Source organism: Taudactylus pleione, unplaced genomic scaffold (assembly GCF_031769625.1).
Source record: "Taudactylus pleione unplaced genomic scaffold, aTauple2 ptg000256l, whole genome shotgun sequence".
Taxonomy (NCBI): Eukaryota; Metazoa; Chordata; class Amphibia; order Anura; family Myobatrachidae; genus Taudactylus; species Taudactylus pleione.
In genome coordinates, this window is record NW_028284658.1 from 24,404,282 (window position 1) to 24,430,402 (window position 26,121).

Genomic DNA, 26,121 nt, shown 5'->3' on the forward strand with positions numbered 1-26,121 from the left:
CAGCCTCTGTCATCGGGCGCTCCCCGCTGGTCGAGTTGAGCGCATCAACTACAGGCAAAAGGTTTCTCTACTCACTGAACTTTGCCAACATCTTCACAACAAGGGACAGGAGTTCGCAGGTAACACTACCTTTTTGCAAGAACTCTTTCTACCTATTATACTATTCAGTGACTTTGCTATTAAGACTGCAATTGCATTTACCATTTGGAGAAAGAAGATTTCTTTACATTGGGCCATATCCAGGGATTTTTTATGTTACATGTCCAATTATTATTGATACATATTTATTTATTGTTTTTTTTCAATGTTATTATTAATGTGATGTTTTAGAAATAAATGAGTATATATTTCTATGGACAAACTGATTTGAGTGTATTAACTATTACCTCCTTTCTCTGTGACTGCCTTTTTCGTAAATTATCTTTCTATATATATGAGGGTGACTTCCTCATACAGCCGCATTGAGATTGTAGGTATTTTTCAAAACTCTTTAAGCGCCTGGGTTTATGGCTACTTATTGCATACTAACACGGATGGCAGCTTGACATTGAAAGTTACTGCTGTGCTTCAAGGTTATTAGGTTGCCTATTTTGAACACTGTTGTCTGAGTACATTTTGGACTTTTTAACAGGATCATTGATATATATGAAAAAATCCTTTATGTCTGTTATTCAATTGTTCTTTTAGAATAATGTTTTCTGCATATTTATATTTCTGATATTTTATTTTATTGTTTATTTTTTAAATACTGTGATTGTATATTTCTATGGCTACATACTAAATATTATACATCTGTCCTGCGCTCTCTCCAATTCTTTCCTTCTTTGTCTTTTTGCATGAGCGTTACAGCACCCTCATTTATTCTGGAGGTGAGCAGCAAGTCAAAGGTTTACTCTTTCTACTAAGGTTGGACACTTATGGTGCATACACACATAGCGATCAGACAGCGATAACGATATCGCTGTCTGATCATCCTGCACCCTCCTGGTGTGCTGGATGATCGATATTGATCATCCAGCACACCACCGTGTCACCCACGACTACAGCGACCTGCGATCAATGATCGCGGGTCCCTATAGTAACCTGCTCAATATCGAGCAAGTTGGCCTGCGTGCACGCCGATGGATGATATCGCCGCGCATCGATGGTCGTAGGTGAGTTGGTAGGGACCAAAAAATGAACGATAACCATATGAACCATATCATTATCGTTCAAATCGTCATTTTTATCACTCACTGTGTACATACCATTATACACTTTAGCGCCCGTTTTTCCCCCTTTTTTTATATCCTATCCTGTTAAGCTATATGTGAAATGATGACCGCCTATACGGTGTACTGTATAATGAAATTTCAATAAATTCAAGTCAAAGACTCAACTAAAAAAGATAAATAGTTAGAACCTGCACCTTAAAGATTATTACAAATTGAGCGAAATGTTTGCTGAGAAGTTTATACATTGGTACCTGGCATTTAGTAAAGCAAGGTGACTGCTGTGTAGAATCATCTTACATACACAGTACTCTGAAGACCCATTTGCACACTCTGATGATCCTGAGAAAGATCTCTGGCTCTTCAATAATGTTTTCCTACACATTTTATCATTTCAATCAATGGCACTTCAGTTGATGTTTGTTAATCAACATAACCACCGTATACCTTACATGTTGGCACATTGTTCATTGTTTACAGGCATTAAAGCAGCAGTTGCTTGGAGCTCTTGTACATGTGAAGAGGCAGAGCTAAATTTAGAACATTGGGAATAGCGGCTAAGGGTGAGGCAGAGGAATGGGCACCTACAAATATGGACAAGTATTTGACTAGGGCCACAAGTCTCATTGGAGCCCTGGCTTAGGATCCAGTATGATTTCTGTATAGTTGCTTTATAATAATTTGATATATTTTTACCTCCTAACAACATTTTACTTAAGGTTCATGTTGAATACCTGTTCTTTATATACCACCTCCAACTAGTGACTGTACCACACATAGGCACTACTTCCTGCAGAGTTTTTTTTCCAAGACACTGACAGCAAGGCACATAGAGTAGAGCACAAGCTTAAGGTGCCCATACACGGTGCGATATAGCAGCCGATCCGACGGAATGGTACGATAATGCCGCTATATCGTATATGGGCATGATATCGGACAGTGCACGCTCCCGTGGGGTCGCACATCGCACCTCCAGATCTTACTGCATGTTCACTTGATCTGGGGATGCGATGTACGATCCCATGCAGTGCCATGCGGATGGGGGAGGGGGGTGACAGCATATCAGGTGGTTGGGCAGCGGATCGCTCCGAGTGTGGGGACCGCCCGATATGTCAGATCGCAGGTCGCGTCGCATGGTGCATATCGCACCGTGTATGGGCGGCTTTAGAAAGAATTCTAGAACAGGTATGTTACTAGCAACTTACTGAAACTAGCAATGCAGGGGAGATTAAATTCTAAGCGATGGCATGCAGTGCCTCCGGAATATTCAGGCGAAGGCACTTCATGGCGCGTAACATCACTAATTTTTTCTCCAACTCCATAAGAGGTGCACAGAAAAATTAGCAATTTTGGTGTACCATATTACACTGAAATGTGCACAGCCGACCATTGCAGTAGTAAAATGTAATCTCCCCCTATAATTGCTCAGTTTTAGTAATACAGAAATTTATACTAAATAAGGGCCTGATTCAGACCTGCTCGCGAGCGCATAGCGCAGACGGGGCGGCTGTTGATTGTGATTGACAGCTCGCCCCATTTTGTAGGAGCGCAGGGGGGTGGCTGTACAAACGGAGGCGTTCCTGAAGGAACGCCTACTGTTTGTGGGCGGCCCTACTAATAGTGTCAGTAGTGAACTTCCTGCTCTATTAGAGCAGGAAGTTCACTGGGGCTTGCGGTGGACGAGACCCTACCACAAGGGTCTCGTCGCAAGCCCGATGGTAGCGATAATCGCGATCATTGCCAGGCCGCCCGCTAAAGGTGTGGGTGGTCACCCACAGCTTAGCAAGCGGCCTGGAGGCCGGTAAAAAAAAAAACGTCCCGCCCTGATTCAGAGTGAGCGCTTGCAAATAGCGAGCGCCTCTGAATCAGGCCTAAGTCAGCTACCTTAGGGTTGTAACTTCGGTGTACATGATGAAACACATTCAAGTATACAGATAATCAACATATTCTTAAAGTAGTATTAAGTCACAGTTTCTCCCACACATGAGTTCACAAAAGATATTTCAGGGTGTGTGATCTACAGATCTGTCCACTGTGTGGTTAACAAGTCACGGGAATATCTGTTTAATCAAGCTTATTCTGCTGAAAGTCACTAAACTCAGTCACACCCAATATCTAATGAAAAAGCCATGTGTTATCAATTTATGCACAAATTTAAGACATATAACATCTCTTAATATGCTGCTATAATAATCATTGATTATTAGTGCTCATTTCCCATAACACATAGTACTATGTTGGTAAAAATGTTGAAGCCCATAGAACAGGCAAATACATCAAAATAAGTAATTAACATCTATTAAAAATAACACAATTTCCACATATTTTCTAAAACAAATAAAAAATATCAAAAACCTTTCCATAACGTTGGTAAAGTGCCTTATTTCTATACTACCTTTGTTTTTGTCCAATTAAATCTAATGTGTAATTATTCTGAATATCTAAAAAAGTTTTATATAATGTTAAAGAACGTTACCTACTATAGCTCCTCTGATGGGGCCATGTTTGCTTGCGGAGTACACCACTCTGTACAGAGTTACTTATCTTCTCTTCCCCATAATCCATGTATTTGTTTTCTTAATGCAACAGTTTGGTAAAGTGTTTAAGTGGCAATGAATATTTGTGATTATTAAGGAGTTGAGGGGTGGAGTATCACACCATTGGCGGTATTGCCAGGTCCATAATCAAAAGAAAGCAAGTGAAAAGGCGGCAAGCAAAACTCCCTAGCTTTGCTCATACCCAGACTCTAGATATATAAATATGTATATCTACAGAATATACTAGTGACCCACCCTGGCTTCGCACGGGAGCAATTTCATTTAGTCTAATCCCTCTGCATCTCATAACAACCTACGCCATGTCACCACAGTCCCCTGCATCTCACTCCTGCCCCATGCATCTCATCAGTGTCACCACAACCCCCACTGTTGCTGCCCTTCAGCTGGCTGGAGCCTGGCCACTGGGATGTGCTGGGAAGGGCAGGAGGATTATGGATGAGAGATTTGTATTGCAGCTACCATAAGCATTACCAACAGCATGTCCCTGGGGCACCTGTGCATATTTCTGCTTCCTCCATGCGACCCCTCCCCAGCTGCCGATGAGCAATGTCCTCTTTGCACAATGTACCCTGTATTTTCTGGGCTCCCTTTTGAGCTTCCTTGCCACGGTGCCTTTGTACGAGAACAGCGCTGATTTCCATGGGAGGTGCCTCTTGCTCACCAAGGGCGTGTGGCTGTGCGGGAATATCACACTGAAGAGGGAGCAATTCCCAGTGGAGAAGAGATGGTCGGAGTCCCGCTTGCAGGTTCAGCGTAGGGATGAACATCGGAATTCAATGGTTACTAACCATCAAAGTTTTTGTTCCATGGTGGTGGTCCTATGTTTGCAACTATCAAATGGAAATCATTTGATGGTGTTCCGATATTTGGTTGGTTGTTTTTTAATTCCTAATGGCTATGCCACCCCTGGCTCCTTTCTGGCTACTTTGTCTGCATCAGGGCATCTTCATGGGTTAGTTGGAGGCTGTCTCTCACTCTGTCTGCCACAGATGTGACCCTGTCCAGTACCTGACTCCCTCCCCTCTCTAGGCTGCTCCTAAGCAACAGTGCACATTGCTATCTCTGATTGGCTTTCACTGTCTCAGAGAGCCAATCAGAGTGCAGCCCTCGGCCCTGCAGTCAATAACTCACACAACAGAACAATTTTCTTCTGTGACTTGTTTCATTCCAAGCCTTAAGGTGCCCATACACTAGACCAGGGGTCTTCAACCTTGGCCCTCCAGCTGCTGTGGAACTACACATCCCAGCATGCACTGCCACCTTTTTGATACAACAGCATGCTAAAACTATGGCAGTGCATGATGGGATGTGTAGTTCCACAGCAGCTGGAGGGCCAAGGTTGAAGACCCCTGCACTAGACGATTAAGTTGAGCAATTGAACGATAACGATATCTTTCAATCGTTCACAAATCGTTTGCAAATCGTTTGAAAAAATGTCTAAAATGACCAGCGATGTGCACTCCCGCTGGTCGTTTAGACATCTATCATCGGGCAAACATGATGGACAACTTGATGATAACGTCTGGTTGACCATGTTTTCTAGATTATTGATTTGCCTACACTGAACGACTGCTCATCACAGACTGACAAATTACTGCACGATTACAATGTCGTAATCGTACAGTCCTTTTGAGGTCTGCTAGTGGATGGGCACCCTTAGTTTCAGATGCTCTCTTGCTGCTTCAGCACCCAGGACAGCTCCTATACAGCAGCTTGGTGCAAGATTTTCTTTATGTGACTTGCTTCACTATAATCGTCACTGCTGAGCTCCCTTTTGACACAGGTGAATGATTCATACACCATGATTCATACACCTAAACCTTCCTCGACCAATGCTGTATAGAATAGTGAAAGCCCAATCAAAATCTGTCCAGTGGTTCAAGAGATTAGCCTGAATGAACAGATACAGTATATTTAGCAGCTTTAGGAAATGAGCCTGATGCAGAGGTGCACGCAGATCATGCGTGGCTGCGATTTCTCACGGGCTCTCAAGTGTCATAATAGGGACATGGGAGTTTAAGCATTCCCCTTGTGCGCTGCCATGTGATGGACTTCACAAGCACTGCAACACCTACTTTGCATAAGTGAGCAAAGCGCAAGTGCACTGGTGGATCTGATTTCTCTACCATGTACACACCATCGGTCAGAACATTGACTCCTTGAGCAGCCCCTGTCTGACTAACTTTCTTAAGATATGAGCACTGTGGCTGTGTTGTTGTAAATGAGTTCGCAGCTGCATGATGACACACCCCCATGACACCATCACACTGTTTTCACCCATGTGCAATAAGGATTTCTTCTGGCTGCACATGTGCAGTTTTCCTATTATTGCTCCTATCATCCAATCTCTCAACTGCATCCACCTCTAAATCAGGCCCAATATCCTAATGCAGTGGTTCTCAACCTGAACCCTCAAGTATCACCAACATATCATGTTTTTAGGATTTCAGACTGTAGAAACAGGTTGAATAATTACCGACCCAGCAAAATAAATTTAAGGAACCATACATCAATTACCTCGGTCCCCGATTCTCTGAAGATCTGCAAAATCCAACATGTTGGAAATCCTGGATTCGAGTCCAATCATTTGTGGGTCAGAATCGTCGAATTGTGGATTTCCACTGTGTTTCTTTTTTACAATATTTTACAAAATTACCGGCAAACACAGAACTGGCCAGATTGATCATTGATGTATGAGCCCCTTAACTCACCTGTGCAGGACTAAAGAAATCCACAAAACATGAGCTGTTGAGGACTTGAGTTGAGAACCATTGTCCTAATGTGCTCTGATACAGATATAAGCTGTGAGAGTATTGGCCCTGCCCCTGTGTATGAATCAACCAATCCACACAGTGCATTTCTGCAAATCAAATCTGCCCAGATGTCAATCACAATTAGTTATTGTATATTATTCAACATAGCAATACGAAGACTTAATATATGGTTATTTTTTGCCTCTTCTTTTATTCTCAATGCAAAACAAAGGTCAGAAACAACTCAATTCTAGGTTTTATTCATGAAATTGTCAAAAAAGTAAAAATAAACGTAAAATGAGAAGTTACTTAATTCAAAATGTGAAACGACTGTCACCATGACATCCAGTTCAGCAAGAATAAACAAGTAATTTTTATATTCAGTACATACTGTATGATGAATGGGCTTGAAAAAAACAGCTATTTAAATGCTGATACACATCAAGTATATTAAATGGCAAAATCAGAGAGTATCCCTAAGCACATTATTGTCATTGGCTCAGCAAGGGAAATAAGCAGGGGCCATCTACCAAATTCTCTTGTACCCTCTACAATTGGTCCCAGCTAAATTCCTGGTATTCTGGTAGAGTAGTCATGTATAATCAAGAGGCTCAATTGTTGTTCAGACCAATCACTTAAATTAGAAATAAAAGTGATCTATGTGACTTTGATTGTGGAATAATGTTGGATTTTCACACACAACATACTCTCCCATGTACAGAGAATAGTGCACAAAACAAAAAAAATAGCCAGTGTCACTTCTGACGGTGAAAATGTGTTGTTAATGAGAGAGGTCAGAGGAGAAAAAGCCAGACTGGTTCAAGCTTATAAAAAGGTGACAGTAACTGAAATAACCATGCGTTACAACAGTGGTATGTACAAAATCATCTCTGAATGCACAGCACATTTAGGGCCTGATTCTGAGGTGGGAGTAAAGCAGAAAAAGAGCAAGTAACTGCATCTTGGTAAAACCATACCTCCCAACATTTGATTACTGTCACCCGGTACATCTGCGCTCCTTCGGTGCAAGTGCTCCCGAAAAGGGGTAGTGGCTTGCACATAAAGGGGCGTGGCCTACCGACACACCCCATTTACATCACTAATGGGGCGTGCCCAGCATCTCTGAGATGCTGGGCTGCCCCCGGGCTTCCCTTCTTGCTGTGAACAGATGCTGTGCGCATGCGCACAGCATCTATTCTCGCTCTGCATACACAGCGTTGTGTGCTTCCCCCAACCCCCCCCCAGCGAGGGACACTGCGGCTTGCGGGTGGGACAGCAGGACAGCCCCATAAAAACGGGACTGTCCCACTGAATGTGGGACAGTTGGTAGGTATGGTAAAACCATGTTGCACTGCAACTGCAAATTTGCAAATAGTTTTATATTTGAGAGGGGTGTGTCCAAATGCAAATCTAAATTGCAGTGTAAACATAAAGCTGCCCAGCATTTGTGGGCTACATGCAAAAGCAGCCAGTATTTACCCTACATACAAAAAAATTCAATAAAATACAAATAAATGTATATGCACCCCTAGCATTGCAATATGGTTTGTCCAGGCGCACAGTTACTTGCTCTTTTTTGCTTTACTCCTGCCTTAAAATCAGGTCCTTAACCTTGAACATGCTTGCCGACTTTGCTTCCCCCTCCTCTGGAAAAACAGGCATTGTATAACGGACGAGGCTACGATGATGCGATTCAGCGAAAATGGCATTTTCAGTCCCTCCCAACCGCCCACTTGTGCTCTGTAAGTGGGGGTGAGGGCGGGAGCATCAGGCGGTGGGGTGCGGGCGGCTAGAGGGAATTGTGGAGACTTGCCTACTCTTCCGGGCAGCTAGGAGCATCGTCTGATTTTTGAGAGCCTCCCAGCCGGAGAGCTGCCAAGTATGACCTTGACCTGTATGTGCTACAACAGCAGAAGACCACATTACGTTCCATTCTTACGGCTACTTCTTACCATAATTTACCATGTCACAATGCACACATCAATGTACTGAGTGTATTCCAATCCCCTCCACATTCACCAGACCTCAATACAACATTACACCTTTGGGATGTGATGGAACCTTTAGTTTCTGGGCCTTAAAGGCCCATTCTACTTGATGCCAATGACATATCACTGAGGATACCATACAAACATAATTTTAATGTTAATTACACTTTAGTGTTTCTTCTATGGTGACCAGGGGGCAGAGCGGCTCTCAGATACGGGCATTTTGCTGTGCACGCCCGAAAAAGGGGCGTGGGCACTAGAAAAGGATGTGCGCCCTTGAGACACGCCCCCTTTTCATCACTGTAGGGGGCGTGCACAGCAATCACGGAGAAGCTGGGCTACCACAGTTTGAATAGATGCTATGCGCATGCAGCCTGTCAGCACGGCGATCCCAGCAGGGCGCTGGTAAAGGGGCAAGGCGCATTTTAACTTTAAAAAAATGGGCGCGGCGCCCTGCATAAGAAGCTTAGCGGGAACGCTACACTTTACACATGTCTGTTTATAACACCATGTGATGAATATTTTTTAAATCCATGGTACCATTCTACCAGCAGACATTAAAGAAGATATTACTAAATTTTGGACTGAAATCACAAGTATAACAGGCTATGGGATTAATTAACCTGGGGGATTTAAGTTAATAACATTGTGCAAAGAATAAAGCTGTTCTGCATCCAATCAGATATCAGCTTTCATTAGTCTTAGGCTGGGTACACATGTAAAGATTTTCTGTCCAACCATCCAACTAGTTGATTGGTTGGAATGAAAATCTGGTAACGTATGGGAGTAACTGATGATCAGCAATTTGCTCCTAAATGCCAGAAAACAGATGAAAATGGACGTCAGACAAGTTTATTAAATGTTTGATCGAAACAATTTATTCAAACAACAGTTTTTGTCCATTTTCTGGCATTTGGGAGCAAATTGCTGATTGTCATTTGCTTTCATACCTTACCAGATTTTCATTCCAACCAATCAACTAGTTGGATGGTTGGAAAATCTTTACGTGTGTATGCACCATAACATTAGGACTGCTAAAAAGCTAATGTCTAATCGGTTGCAAATGCATTTCTTACAGCAGGCTACACATTTGCTCCTTGCACCCTGTTTGATATCTTCACATTACAAATTGTACATGTGACGTCTGAATACCATTGATGCTGCAATATTTGTCTAGCAGTGACTTCAGTGCTGTAAGTAAAATCTGAAACTCTCAGTAACTATTTTCATGCACTTTATGAGACCGCCTTTCAAATATACTGAAGATGATGCAGCGATTTTGTTTTGCTAGACAAATTTAAATCTGGGTGACACTTCATGCATACTTGCCAGCTCTCCCTGGTTGTCAGTGAGACTCCCTGAAACAGTAGCAATCTCCCTGAAGAGTCTAGCAGTCTCCCTGATTGCACCTTTCCCCCAATTATGTAGCTGTTATATAAAAAAAATACCAGAAATATATACATTTAATGGGATCATTAGTATCGTTTCCCTGCATTGGTTATAAGGCACAATGATCCCTATGGCTACATGCATTTTCTTAAAAGTATCAGTGTACTTTCATTAACAAGTAGATCTTACTAACTGCTTTGGGTCTTGTTTACATATGGATGTAAGTACATTTTATGACACACCCATCAGATGTAGCAATACACGCCCACTTTACCGCAGTGCTCATAGGTGTAACTTTCACAATCTCCCTGAAATGCTTTTTCAAAATTAGGCAAGTGTGACCTCATGAGGCCACAAATGATTAGTTACTAATATACTGCTGCCCTTGGGGATAGCTGTTGCTGTAAAGGTGCGTATCCACTTCCCGACTGTGAAACGAGAGCACGATTACGACACTGCGATGTGCCTACACTGAACGTTCAGTCGTTCAGTGTAGGCACATCCATCATCCCCGTACATACTGAACCTGACGTGATCGTCAGGTTGACCAGCATGTACGGGCAATGATAGATGTCAAAAACGACCAGCGGGCAGATTTGTGGACGATTAGCAAGCGATTGAATGATAACGATGTCATTATCGTTCAATCGGCCTGTTTAATCGCCTAGTGGATACGCACCTTTACTTTCAGAACCTAAATATTTATGATTACTTTGTGAAAAATTTCACACTTCAACAACAAACAAACACCGGTAGCAGTGTCTCCATTCACCTATAAAACAAACAATCTCCACCACAGAACTTTCAGGTAAATATCTGACATATCCTATCTTTGGACTATATAAACGCTCTTACGAGCTGCATTTCATGCCCATAATTTGTTAACATGTGACCAGTCACATACAAACACTGGAGGCAGCCTATCAATTACAACATCAATGAGTCAATACAGATGTGTCCTCATACACCTAGCATCAATACGCCATACAGCGGAAGACTCCTGGCACGACTGAAACGCTCCAAGAGGTGTAGCGTTACTGTATCATCTCTTTCTTTACATTTTGCCTCTAATTCACATTGCAGACACAGCGAATCACCATTCAAACTGTACTAGAGACGCTGGGCTGCGGCTTTAAAACAAATTCCTGTGCAGTTAAACATGAAATAAGTCACAGATAAAACATAACAGAACTTGGAAAAGGCCGCAGGCACTGCATCGTACCACTTCATATACAGATCCAGACTTATTCGCACACAGATGTACAAATGTTGCACATAAAATTGATCTGTGCAATCTAGCAAAGTAGTTTTGTAGCTTACAGTTGTTTTATTTATGCAAATAAGATGTATAGTTTGTGCGAAAAAGACGCTCGGGGGGTCTGAGTCACCCGGGACCTGACACACAGAAAGGGGCTGTTTGGCACGACTTAAGCCACAGTGTATGAGAGCACATCTGTAAGGAATACTATGACCACTAGCCACAATGTATGAGGGCACATCTGTAAGGAATACTACGACCACTAGCCACAGTGTATGAGGGCACATCTGTAAGGAATACCACGACCACTAGCCACAGTGTATGAGAGCACATCTGTAAGGAATACTACGACCACTAGCCACAATGTATGAGGGCACATCTGTAAGGAATACTACGACCACTAGCCACAGTGTATGAGGGCACATCTGTAAGGAATACTACGACCACTAGCCACAGTGTATGAGGGCACATCTGTAAGGAATACTACGACCACTAGCCACAGTGTATGAGGGCACATCTGTAAGGAATACTACGACCACTAGCCACAGTGTATGAGGGCACATCTGTAAGGAATACTACGACCACTAAGTCATTATTTTGAATTAAAGTGTTGTGGTCCAAAAATTCCTGCATTTATTCCCGCTTATTATTTGTTTGAGGGTGTTTTAAAAATTCATATATATGACTCGTGTGGTTCCTAATAAAGTTTTCTAGCCCATGTTTTTAGCATAATGTGTAGGTTTTTTTTCAGTTTCCATTGGCTGTTGTTAATTAATTTACAGGGTTTGATTCATTATGGAGCACAACTGCGAATGCAATAGCGATTACGCACACAGTCTCACTGCAATAGTTTGCTAATCTACTCCAATTGCTATGCCATCACAGCACTACATAAGGACGCCCACTTTATCATACACACATCCGTAATACTTAGCAAGACTGCGAAACCATCGGTAACAGAGTACCATCGCAGCCTCACGTTCACTTACACAAGCTCTGTCCTTACTCAGGAATTGCTAACTTCATTGCACGCTATGAGTACTCAGGCTGCGTAAGGCATCGCAGTGGTTAATTTATGCACGCCCATGCAACGGCGTTCAAAGCTCCCTGGCACGCCTGCGTTTCACCGACCATCCTCCCGTCACCTCCCACAAACAGCACTTCCTGTCAATCACTCTGCGATGGGTCTGCATAGTCACTCCCGATCGCAGTGGCCGGTTCTCGCATGCGCAGTACGCAACAACTGCCCGATTTCGTGCGTAATCACAGTTGCGATCGGTAATGAATCAGGCCCACTATCATTTGTTTCTGGGACCCTTATGACTTGTGTTTGCAGGCTTATTTATTCATCTAATCCTATGGAGTGTACAAGAAAATGAGGGTATCAGAAGTGAATTCCCCCTTAAAATGAAACTAATATAGTTCAGACTTCAAAAGATTCAGTTATTGTATTTGCCAAGTTAAATTATTTCTGTCAATTTATCTTCGATATAAAAATTTGACTTAAATTATTGTATTGTGTACATACAAATAACTCTAAGGTGCAAAACAAATAAAGAGGTCTGTTTTATTGACCGGATGTAACCTTAGCATCAGGGAATACGCATGTCTCACACGGAGATCTTATTATCAGACACTGGAGCAAGGATTTACTCTGGAAGAGATTATTGAATAGCCAGGCACCAAGCCAGACTTCAGGATGCAATCAGTGCAACGGTACCTCCTACATCCACAAGCATTAAGTAGCTCAGTGCCAGGATTTTTTCTCCGAACAAAATGGATAGATATGGGATAGATGGTGTCAATATGTAAACCATATTTACAACAATGAATTAATTGTTATTAATAAATATATTACTAATGTCTGAATACACTGTTTTGACAGGAGAAACATTTTTTCCACATTCTTATATTATTATTATTATTTGTCACAAGGGGCTTTCATGTAGCTTTTTCAGGCAATATTATATATAAAGTATACCTGATATAAAGATGAATGCTGCTGGGTTCTTGCAGTTCATGAGTTAAAATATGATGATAAATGAAGCTATTCGCCTTACATATTTAACATGCATGTTTTGTTTCATACAGATGTGTCCTTATTCACTTAGCCGCAAATTGTACCGCATAGCCCCATTTGGTGCACCACAAAAAATGCGACGAAGCCATGCCTTGTTTCCCGTCACGCAGTATTTTTACTGAATTTGCATGTTTTTCGCACTGCGATAAAAGCACAAGGTGTGTGCATACCCAGTACACCGCTAGTTGATCTGCGTGTTACAGCAGTGCGACAGAGACCAAAATCTGATATTGTAGTACAATGCTGTTTGAATGTGGCCGTGGTGCAAAAATCTAAAACTAGCTATCCATGGTGTGGTATCTAAATTGTGCCAAGCTTCTCGCTCCATATAGTACAAAATGACAAATTTGTATATTTTTATATTTGCATTTAAATATTATATGTACAATATACAGTACTATGGGCCTGATTCAGAGCCGGACGCTCTTTAAGAGAGCTCGCTCTGAATCAGGGCGTTTTTGTTTTTCTTTGCTGCTCGCTAAGCTGTGGGTGACCACAGGTGCGGGTGGCCAGGTGATGGCCACAACCATCGGGGCTTGCGACGAGACCCTTGTGGTAGGGTCTTGTCAGTCGCAAGCCACAGAGAGCTTCCTGCTCTAACAGAGCAGGAAGCTCTCCACTGTCATCACTGGTGATGTCAGTGGTGCCCCCTACAAACGGCAGGCGTTCCTTCGGGAACACCTCCGTTTGTGTAGCCACCCCCCTCCCCGCCTACAAAACGGGGTGAGCTGTCGATCAACATCGACAGCTATCCCTTCTGTAGTGAGTCCCAGAGCGAGAGAATTCCTCTCACGCTCCGGGGCTTGCGCATGCGCAGTACCCCACCATCAACCCGCTTGCGAGCACAATGCACTCGCGAGCGTGTCTGAATCAGGCCCTATGTTCCTACTAGGCAGGGTTGATTTGCAATACAATGTAAACATTTGAATAAAAAATAAAATTCAGCCACTGTAATTCTTTCAACTCTAAAATTAGGAGTGAGAGAATGTGATTCCCTTCCTCCAAGTAAATGTAAAAAAAAAAAAAAAAAGTGTATTCAAAACACCATGCAAGTAGTAAAAGTCCTGCATGAATGGCCCGGATGCTTTCAAGTCTTGCACAAAATGGTAGATTATGCTCATATGGGATTATGGCCTATTTCTTAAGAAGTACAGTAGGTTATTGTCTCTTTGATCAATATGCTCCATAATTAATAGGCTAAAGGGATTGGGATTCCGTTGCTCTTCTTATACCACTTGATTATGCTTCTTGTTACCCTGACTGAGACACACTGTGAAGAATTGTGCCCAATTTTCCCAAAGGCTTCAGAATTCACAACCCCAGCAAAAGACATGTTAAAAAAGCTAAAACTAGAACAATTCTATATTAGTATGATATATAAAAATAGACATGTCACAAGTACATAAATCCTCATTGGTATTTTTCAGCACAGTCATTTCAAAATATTACGGCAAAGGTAGCAGCATCAGCAAATGAAAGGGAAGAGACATAAGGAAAGTGATTTTTGGGGAGAAAGGACTAGTATAGTTAAGTATATAGGTAGTTTCGATGTAATCCATTAAGATAGAAAATGAGAATCCCCTGTGACAGCAACACTTTAAGGTAATGAGAATATTCAGTAATTTCCCTTCCAGAAATGCCAGTTGAAGGGCTCATACATCTGTGCCCACATCTAAGCTCCTCATGGTAAACCATGAAAAAGGAATCAGTGCACCCTTTGTAAAACATACGTCTATCCACATGGGATGTAGTTAAAATACCGGCAGACACGAGCCGGCAGAATGTAATACCCATTCCATGCACATAAACATTACAACTAGCAGATAATAGACCATGGGCACATGGTATAAGTTTCTTCCCCATCCTTAGCAGTATGTTTTGCAAAGGCTTCAATAATTCCCTCAAGAAGATATGTTTACAATCCATTTGCAAAATGGACAGGCACTAACAACTTTGTAATGAGCCCCAAAGTAGCAGCACTAAGCACATCATTTTACATAATGAATAAAGCTAAAGGTTCAGTCCATGCTAGCATCATATGACGCAATCAATGTCACATTTGTGGGGTCCATTTTGCCAAAGAGCCAAGTGAGCCAGTCAGCAACAGGCTTATTAGGTTTTTAGTTAACGTAAATAAATACGATTCACTTATAATATGATGTTTGACAATATTGATGTTACTTCCACAGATGGGATTCATTTTATTTACCAGGAATGATTCCAGTAATGCACATGGGTTAGCACCTATTGCTGGCCTCTTCCATAAGAACCCAGTGAATGCCAGTCTATCCTATTTATGGCATAGTGATAAATAAGAGCAGATCCCATCTTGTGATTTTACATTGCATTCAACAGGCCCTACTGTACAAATATACCCATTCATTTTGTATCTATTATTTAGTCATTTATGTTTATGCATTTGTTTAGTACATAAGGCTAAGTGGAGTTATGTATTTGAATATTTTGGTCATACTAAGCTTAAGGCAACCTGGATCCCAGAGATGATACAAGATTTGAGCATCCTACTGTTGAACAAATTATTTGAACAACAGTTTACCAACTGTCCTTAATATAAAAGAAAAAAAATACTTTATAACGGCTAGCAGGAACTGAACCCTTTATTATTTTTTTCTTGAACTAAGTCCAGACATGATGGGCCAAATGTAATAGGGTGAGAATTTAGCAGTAAACTCTCACACTATTACATTGGTCAAGTTGTATCTTCAAAAAGGGAAAACATCTGGATTAAAGTTTAAATCGTGAGAGTTTTTTGAGTCTGAAAAACATGTGAGTTTGCCTGTTCTCAGACTTTAATACACTGGCCGAGTTTAAAAAGTGTGAGAGTTTTCTCTCACATTTTCTAAACTCTCACCCTATTACATTTGGCCCGTTGGCTTTATATCACCTCACGCATCAAAAGCTAATGCTTACAGGTTTGTTCATGGTCTGTCCCACCACACATACAGATGCTTCTGAAACTTGATTTCCTGTTGTGGCTGATGACACCTCGCTGAAGTCTCCTACTCCTGGCTGCAGTTCTGGTAAGTCTTTGACTACCCCAGGAGAAGGTGGCACTTCCATCATTGGAGGAGGTTTCTGAGGGTATCCTGCCATGCTTGCAGGTGGCACTTGTTGAGCAAACATTCCACTGAGTGGCACAGGTTCTGGGGGAACAAAAGGCTGAGAAAAAGTGCCACCCAGACTAGAAAACGTTTGGCCTGGCATATTCTGATAGAACACCCCACCAGCATGTGTGGATCCAGGATATACATAAGGGCACTGACCCCGGAAATCCTTGACTGGACTTTGAGGCTGAGAATAACTTGCTGGATACATCAGAGGAGAGGTGAGGTGCCCAGACATTGGCTGAGGAAAGACATGCCCACCAGGAGGCATCCCTTGAGGCTGTGTTGTAGCAGTTGATGCCACTGGTAACAAGGTTTGAGCCATACTCATAGCCAGGGATAAGACATTAGCCAAGGAGAACATGGGTGTTGTTGTAGACCACTGGGTGACTGGTGAAACACTAGATGCTAAAGCATTATTCATATTTGGTGGCACCATCCCACTATTCAGCATGTGCTGTAAGGCATTCCCCTGATTGTCAGAAGGATTCATCATGTTGGGAAACATGGAATTATGGGAGCTCATTTGCCCTGCAGCAGATGAAGACATCATGTGTTGGGGTATGGTAGAAAGGTAGTTGCCACTGTGCATGGAGTTTAAAGTCGCAGGTGGAAAAGTCTGAGAAGATGGCATGGAATAGCTTGTTGAGAACGGTACGGCTGGGCTGGATGTAGTTTCAAAGGAAGGCCAGGTTCTACTGGCAGCCATCGGGGACCCTACAAAGGAAGAAAATTACTGTCATAACATAAATCTGAAGATCATTAAACAGCAAAGCATTATTATACAATACAATCCTGGGATTAGTTGAAAAAAAAAACAACAAAACAAGTCACAATTTAGTATTTCCATTTTTTTTTGTGATTTTTAACCAACTGATTTGCTCTCTTCATACTGGTACCCATTCTGTATGGTTTCCAAATCACATAAACCAACAACATAAATAAACACTCATAAAAACAAACACATAAAAATGTAAAATACATTTATCAAGATTAACAAAGTAAAAAGATATAGTAGGTTTATAATTAGAAAGTCTAAAGGGTCCCATACCGCCCGATATGCTGGCTCCCCCCCCCCCACTCGCATAGCGCTGCATGGGATCGTTCGCCGATCCCCCAGATCAATTGAGCATGCAGAAAGATCTGGAGGAGTGACGGAAGAACCCATGGGGGCCCGCAGCGGACGATATCATGCCCACACACGAAACGATATAGCGGTGATATTGTTCAAAACCGTCGGACGGCCGCTATATCGCTCCGTGTGTGGGGGCCTTAATATTCTAAGGGGTCTATTTATCAAGCAGTGAAAAGTGTGGAGAAGTGGACCAGTGGAGAAGTTGCCCATAGCAACCAATCAGCTTTCAAGTACATTCTATAAAATAATAGGTAGAAGCTGATTTGTTGCTATGGGCAACTTCTCCACCACTCCAAGTTTTCACTGCTTGATAAATAGACCCCCTAGGGCCAGATGCACTAAGCTCTGGAAAGTGATAAATTGGGGAGTGATAAACTACCAACCAATCAGCTCCTAACTGTCATTTTTCAAACACAGCCTGTAACATGACAGTTAGGAGCTGAGTGGCTGGTAGTTTATCATTCTCCACTTTATCACTTTCCAGAGCTTAGTATATCTCCCCCTGTTGCTGCATACACACGGTCAGATTTTGTTAAAGATCTGAACGATAACAATTGTGAAAATCGTTACATCGTTCATATCTTTGACATGCTGGGCATGCATCGACCAACGATGCTCATTGCCGCATGTCAGATAACGATATTTGATATCGACTGTGTTTGCAGTAAGATTTGGACTATTTCATTTATTTTAATACTGTCAGAAATCATTCAATCGTTCACAAAATCGTTCAAAACGTTGATGAAATTGCTCAATCGTTCATCATTATCGCTCATCGTTATCGTTCATCTAGCAAATCTGACCTTGTGTATGCACCATTAGGGCCTTGTTTATCAAAGAGTTTCATCATTCATGAGTGAAAATTATTTTTTGCGCATGATAATGGTGCTCCAGCCAATCAGCTCCCAACTGTCATCTGTTTGAAAAATGACAGTTGGGAGCTGATTGGCAGAAGCACCATCTATCATATGCAGCAAGTTTTATCACTCGATGTGAATGATAAAACTCGTTGATAAATGAGGCCCTAAGTAAGATAACTGGGTCAGATACAGATGTGTCCTCACACAGCAAGTCTCAATACGCCATGTGACGTGAGTGAGCTGCTTTCCTTAAATTTGCGGTGCAGCTGCAGCAGAACACCACTCAATGTGTGCCAGAGACATACAGATTCTATAATTCAGTTTCTTATAACATTTAGGGCCTGATTCTGAGACACATGGAGACGTGGCCACGGCTGAGTCTTTGCCGCAGACGCAGCTGCATCTTATGCCAATGCCACAGGCGATGTCTTTAAAACTGAGGTGCCCTCATACAGAGCTTTGTGCCTGTGAAAATCTGTCTTGGTGCATCTGTAGACGCACCATCAGAAGCACCATCGAAAATTGCACCAGCCCTTATGGCATGTGCAGTTTTTCCATATGATCATGGGCTCCTGTGTTAGTGGCTTCACCCTACTTGACTTTTGCATAAAATCTAATCCCTGACTAGATGGGCAAAAGTCGAAAAACTGGAAGTCCTATCACCTACAGCAAAATATGTGAATACCAATGTACAGGTCTATACATGGTTGCGTCTGTGTTCTAACAAAAAGAAAAAACTATTACAGCTCTATTACTATTACTAAAGATATTTCCAATTACATTTAAAAATATTATATGTACGGTACAGTATGTTCTACATCCTAAATTATGTCTAAAGGAGAATGTCACTAACTTCTTATACTTTGACAGACGTTAATTGCCCACTAAAAACTGACAAATAAAAGTGCTTTATATAAAAGCAATACTACTAATGATCACTAATATATATATATAAGGCGAGCTCAGGCAGGACAGAAACCTCCCGTGGAGCAGAAGGGCAAAAGCACATTATATATATATATATATATATATATATAAAGTCCAGTATTAGTCCACACTCACGTCTGAAAATCCAATTGCTGGGGTAGCCACCCAAATGGGATCACCTGTATCCCTGCATACAAAAAATGAACAAAGGGGGGTGCACTCACCAGTCTTCTAAAATGAGTTTTTATTTCATCTTTTTAAAAAAAAATTACAGCATCATAATAAAGCTCCGACGTTTCGGTCCTAGCCATGGACCTTTGTCATGGTACAATTCCAAGTAGTACTTTGAATCAATATATACCTGAGTCCAATTAAGAGACTCCTCCCTCACAATCATGTGAGTACAAACAATACAAACATATAGAGACATGAAGACATCATTTCTAATTGTGCAATAATGCCAATCCAAGACTAACACTAAAAAATGAAAAGTAATTAAAAAAACATGTTAACAGACACATATACAAAAACAAACCTTACAGGTATAATCGAGCTGCATCCCCCGCTAGCGTGCGTGTCAACTCCCCAAACTTCCTGCCAAGTGGAACGCAAGCCGGTACCATTTCCTGTCAAGTGGCACGCAAGCTAATACAGCAGTCATGACAACCGCTGTTAATGCTTCCAGCACTTCATCTGTCGATGCTAGCGCCCGGAGCAATCAATTTTTAAAAAGATTAAATAAAAACTCATTTTAGAAGACTGGTGAGTGCACCCCCTTTGTTCATTTTTTATATATATATATATATATATATATATATATATATATATTAGGGATGTGCAGGCTCGGTTCTACTCGGTTCCGTTCGGTTCTTTTTACCGAATCTTATTGGCTATCCAAAACTCGTGACAGCTGAAACCCAATAAGATCCGGTAAAAAGAACCGAACGGAACCGAGTAGAACCGAGCCTGCACATCCCTAATATATATATAACAACAGGAGCGAGCCAGCACTCAATTAAATAGACAGTCCATCATGCCTGGGTGCCAGGGCCGGTTCTAGACATTGTGGAGCTCAGGGCGAAAGTTCCCAGTTGCGCCCCCCCCCCCAAAAAAAAAAGAAAAAAGAAAGAAGGAACTTTTTTTTTAGATAACACAACATTATGCCACACGCAGTGATGGCCTTTATAAGATATTATGCCACATGCAGTGATGCCCTTTATAACACACGATGCCACGCGCAGTAATGCCCTTTATAACACATTATACCACACGCAGTAATAACACATTAAGCCACATGCAGTAATGGCCTTTATAAAACATTATGCCACATGCAGTAATGCCCTTTATGACACACGATGCCACACGCAGTAATGCCCTTTATGACACATTATACCACACGCAGTAATAACACACTATGCCACACGCAGTAATGCCCTTTATGACATTATACCACACGCAGTAATGCCCTTTATAACACATTATGCGACACACAGTAATGCCCTGTATAACACATTATGCTATATGCAGTAATAAAATGTATAATACATTGTGCCACACACAGTAATTACCTTTATAATACATTATCCCCAATTCAAATTACACCACATAGTAGTCCCTTATGTTATGACACAAAGTGGTGCCCCTTTTACATAATGCCAAAATTTGTGTATCTTATACACAAGGCCCACAGTAGTAGTGCCCCTAATACAATGCCCACAATAGTAGTGCCCCTTATACAATGCCCACAGCAGTGGTGCCCCTTACACAATGGCCCCAGTAGTGGTGCCCCCCATGCAGTGCCCCCATTAGTAGTACCCCCAGTGGTATTGCCACCTATAGTAGTTCCCCCAGTAGTAAAGCTCCACAGTAGTAATTCCCCAATTAGTAATGCCCCCTATAGTAGTGCCCACAGTAGTAATGCCCCCTATAGTAGTGCCCACAGTAGTAATGCCCCCATTAGTGCCCACAGTAGTAATGCCAGTAGTAATGTCCCTTATTGTATTTCCCTCAGTAGTAATGCCCCCCATTAGTAATGCTCCCCAGTAGTACTGCCCCCATTAGTAATCTCCCCATTAGTAATGCTCCCCAGTAGTATTGCTCCCCAGTAGTACTGCCCCCATTAGTAATGCTCCCCAGTAGTAATCCCCCCATTAGTAATCCCCCCATTAGTAATGCTCCCCAGTAGTAATGCCCCCATTAGTAATGCTCCCCAGTAGTAATGCCCCCATTAGTAATCCCTCCAGTAGTACTGCCCCCATTAGTAATGCCCCCCATTAGTAATCACCCCATTAGTAATGCTCCCCAGTAGTACTGCCCCCATTAGTAATGCTCCCCAGTAGTACTGCCCCCATTAGCAATGCTCCCCAGTAGTAATCCCCCATTAGTAATCCCCACATTAGTAATGCTCCCCAGTAGTAATGCCCCCATTAGTAATGCCCCCATTAGTAATCCCTCCAGTAGTACTGCCCCCCATTAGTAATCCCCCCATTAGTAATGCTCCCCAGTAGTACTGCCCCCATTAGTAATCCCTCCAGTAGTACTGCCCCCATTAGTAATGCTCCCCAGTAGTAATGCCCCCCATTAGTAATCCCCCCATTAGTAATGCTCCCCAGTAGTCCTGCCCCCATTAGTAATGCTCCCCAGTAGTAATGCCCAGTAATGCCCCCATTAGTAATCCCTCCAGTAGTACTGCCCCCATTAGTAATGCTCCCCAGTAGTAATGCCCCCCATTAGTAATGCCCCCATTAGTAATGCTCCCCAGTAGTACTGCCCCCTATAGAAGAGCCCACTGTAGTAACGTCCCCAGAAATAATGCCCCCTGTAGTTGTGCCCACTAGTAGTAATGCCCCCTATAGTCGTCCCCCAGTAGTAATGCCCCCCCAGTGCTGGTGCTTCCGACTGTAAGAAAAAAAAAAAAAAAAAACACAATACTTACCTTTAGCCGCGCTCCTGCTTCTGCTGCCGCTGCCTTCTGGTCCGACGGCGGCTCCTCGGATCTATGGGGAGACGTCATGACATCATGACGTCCCTCCCATAGTACTCTCTCTCTGCCGGAAACCGGAGCTCAGGAGTGAGCTCCGGCTTTCGGGTGCCGCTGCAGGGAGGGAGCTGGGTGCCTGCTGATAACAAATATCAGCAGGCGCCCGGCAAATGCAGCCTCCCGGCAGCGGCCGGCGCATTTGGACCGGCGCATTTTTTTTTTTTTTCCCTTCTGGTTTTTTTTTTTCGGTGGGGGGGGGGACTCAGTGGCGCCCTCTAGGTGTCGGCGCTCCGGGCGACGGCCCTGTTAGCCCGCACCTAGAACTGCCACTGCTGGGTGCCTCCAGACCAAAGTCAATACATACAAAAGCAAATTCAGTGGCACTCACAGGACTCCTTAGGGATAATATTCACGGTGTGTTAACACCTAATCACCAACCAGTATCTTCTGTGGTCTAGAAGGATACTGGTTGGTGATTAGGTGTTAACACACCGTGATTATTATCCCTAAGAAGTCCTGTGAGTGCCACTGAATTTGCTTTTGTGTATGTATGTATGTATATATATATATATATATATTATACATTTTTAGATCTGAGGATATTTGACAAACGTGTGATCATGGGGGTAGTTATCCATAGATGACAGAAGCTTGTACTTAGCAAATTGAAATATCTCTGATTTGCTTATGGTATGTGATTCAATATGAATGACATATAAATGACTGACATGCACATTCAGAACAGAGAGAGAAGGGAGTTGTGGCCAGGATAAGTGTAGGGACGGGGGCCAGAGTTAGCAAAATTAGCAAAAAACTGGTCACTCCAAAAAATTCCATAAACTTTGGGTACCAGAAGGGTATCAGGTGAGAAAGCAACGACACTGCAAGTGCACTGCACCATAATGTGCATAAACTGATTAGGAATATTTGCAGCAAATAGAAGCTAAGGGCCTGATTCAGAGCCGCTCGTAAGCGGCAGTACGCTCGTTCCGAGCGATGTTCGCACATCTGCGCATGTGTACGGTTTACAATACGCATGCGCAAACCAGTCAGTGCGGCCGAAAATCGTTTGTTCGCTATATAGCGAATGCCTGCTACTTTGAGTGACAGGAGGAGGCGTTTGTGGGTGGTAACAGGGGAAGGTGCTTGAAAACGGGGAGTGGAAATCAGAACGCAGGCGTGCTTAAAGGTCAAAACGGGCGTTTTAAGGGTGTGCATAATTAATACAGCAGCGTCATTGACCACGTCACTTGGTTGTTTTATAGTCAGAACTGCTCGCAATATAGCGGTAGGAAAAACCAACCACAAGAATAGCGAGCAGTTCATACGCTGTTCGATGTACTCGATTAATCTAATAAATAGCGGACATGACGTATGGTGCGAGCGGCCAGGGGGCGTATTTTTCAAAATTTCGACCGCAAGTTTTGTTCGCTCGTTCAGACTTATAGGCGTGAACAGACCGCAATGAGCGAACGGTTCATTTGAATAGCCACCCCTTTTTTGAGAACGAACGACCGCAAATAGCGTCCGGCTCTGAATCAGGCCCTAAGTTTCATATCCAATCCTTCCTTTATCACCGTCACTGCTTAATAAAGGATCGACTGGACTGGAAACGTTGCCTCTTTTTGCTTTATACAAACATAAACAAGATGGATGGATGGATGGATCTATGCGTACCCTAAAATCTGAATAGGACACACAAGAGACATCCTAATGTCTTCACTACTTGTGAATGTCCAGGTGTCACCCAGTTACATCCACTCAGGTGGAGATACGGTTCAGCTGTGTACAACTCATCTGTAGTTGCTGGAAAATGCATATGCTCAGTTACGCAGCATGGACAGTGTGAGCATTTGCAAATTGTTCCTGCTTACACCTCTGAGACAGACCTTAAATGTTTGCTACTCTATACAACTATTAATTCAAATATCTTCACTTCTGATAAGCCCTTAACACTTTTACATACAGCATATGTACAGTGTATTTGTTATTAGCTTTTTTATGTCAGTTTGTAGTTTAGGTTTATAATGATGAGACTTCTTGTGTATCAAAAAAGCATCTGAAATATATTCAGTGCAGATCATGGGATATGTAGGTAAACTGCTTTCCTACTCTCTTGGAATGTCTGGGGTTCTCATTGGGCAGCTCTCACAAAATCCCAGGAGAGTAAGCTAGCCTCCTAAGTCACGCCCACTTTCCCTTTTAAATGGGTGGTCTGCTTTCTCAACAAGGTGATTGGCTGTGAATCACTTCATCAGTGCCCCGCCACAGTGCACAATGGCAGGAATCATGGGGTTCTTCGGAGGGGGCGCACAATAATGCAGTTCATGCGCCAGGCTCCTTCTCACACCCCCAAACTGGGACACCACATCCAGGTTCTCCGGGGGAGTAAGGTAAAATTTAGACAAGCATGAAAAGCTGAACTGTTAAAGCTTTATCTTTCCTGGTCTATACAAAGGGTTACTCGAAAATAAATCACAAACTTATATGTTGACCTACTTAACCTAAAGCCATCTTCCCGATAGGGTTTGACTGGGGCGGTACACCTGTCAAACCGTAACGCAGGTGTCCTAAGGCGAGCTCAGGGAGGACAGAAACCTCCCGTGGAGCAGAAGGGCAAATAATGTCATACCAATTAAGCAGAATCCACACATGCTATTGGTATAATGCTGATAAATGTGAAAGAATGGCATATATATATATATATATATATATACACACACACACAGTGTTCTCTGCATTATGATCCAGTGGTCTCTATGCTTTGCATTTTCAGCACCCATAATGCCCTGGTCACACATACAGGTAACTGCAAGAAGAACAATGAAAGGTGGCAGAATATGTTCCTGCCAGAACTTAACAGTCTTAGGGCTCTATTTACTACAATCCACATTTGTAATGCAGATTGTAGTGTGATATTACCGACTGGATTCGCATTGCGAATTCAGGCAATATCACAGGGATTTACTACATATCCCTTGCAGGGACAGAGCTTGCGAGAAGGCTCTGTCCCTGCGAATCCCCTCCAGAGCCTTATCATGATATTTTCGCAAAAAATACAGTGACAAGTGCCCCGCGCATGTGCCGACCGGCCACTGCTGCTACCCCCCCCTGTCGCCAAGCCCCGCCCCTGTCACTAAGCCCTGCCCCCGCGATCGCGGCCCCCCCACGACCCCCCTCCCTTAATTACACTTACCTGCAGTTATCGGGCCCCCGGGGATGTCCTCTGTCGCTCCAGTCAGGTGACATCCCATACTGCACTGGGACCCTGTCAGGTGACGACCGGGTCCCAGTGCACCATGGGAGACCAGCTGCCTGTTTAGACCACACAGCTGATCACTTGGGCCATCTCCGGGCTCTGCTATGCCCGTTATAGCGGAGCAGGAGTCCGGTAACCGAGTGAGACCCTGGATAGCGCCACCTCCAGGAGCACCAGTTATTTTTATATAGCCACATGCACACATATTCCACAGAGCTTTACAGACGGGATGTAGTTAGTATGCCGGCAGACGGGATGCCAGCCGTTAAATCCCCGACGTGGGACTAAAGATAGGCATCAAAATCCCAACGCCAGAATCTAGATCCCAACGCCGGAATCTTGACAGCCGCCACCCCGAACGAAGGTACACCGGGGCGTCTTAGCTGTTAGCCGCCGGGTGGGGGAGTTATGTTTAGGCACCATGGGGGGGTTAGGGATATGTTCTGGGGGGGGGGTTGGTTAGGGCTAGGCACCAATGGGGGGGTGTAAGGGTTAGGGTTAGGCACTAACAGTAAGGGATGCCAAGCATTGGGATGCTGCTGTCAGCATTTTGACAGCAGGCATCCCGACTGCCGATATTTCATACCCAACCCTTACA

General features: G+C 43.0%; 1 protein-coding gene across 1 annotated transcript in view; it reads right to left on the reverse strand.

Annotated features, from left to right (window-relative positions):
- WNK4 (WNK lysine deficient protein kinase 4) overlaps window positions 1–26,121 on the reverse strand; it is a 261,150-nt gene that overhangs the window by 16,789 nt on the left and 218,240 nt on the right. The window contains exon 15 of the mRNA XM_088480754.1: window positions 16,169–17,079. Within this exon, the coding sequence (XP_088336880.1) occupies window positions 16,169–17,079 (911 nt within the window). The remainder of the gene's footprint in view (window positions 1–16,168; window positions 17,080–26,121) is intronic.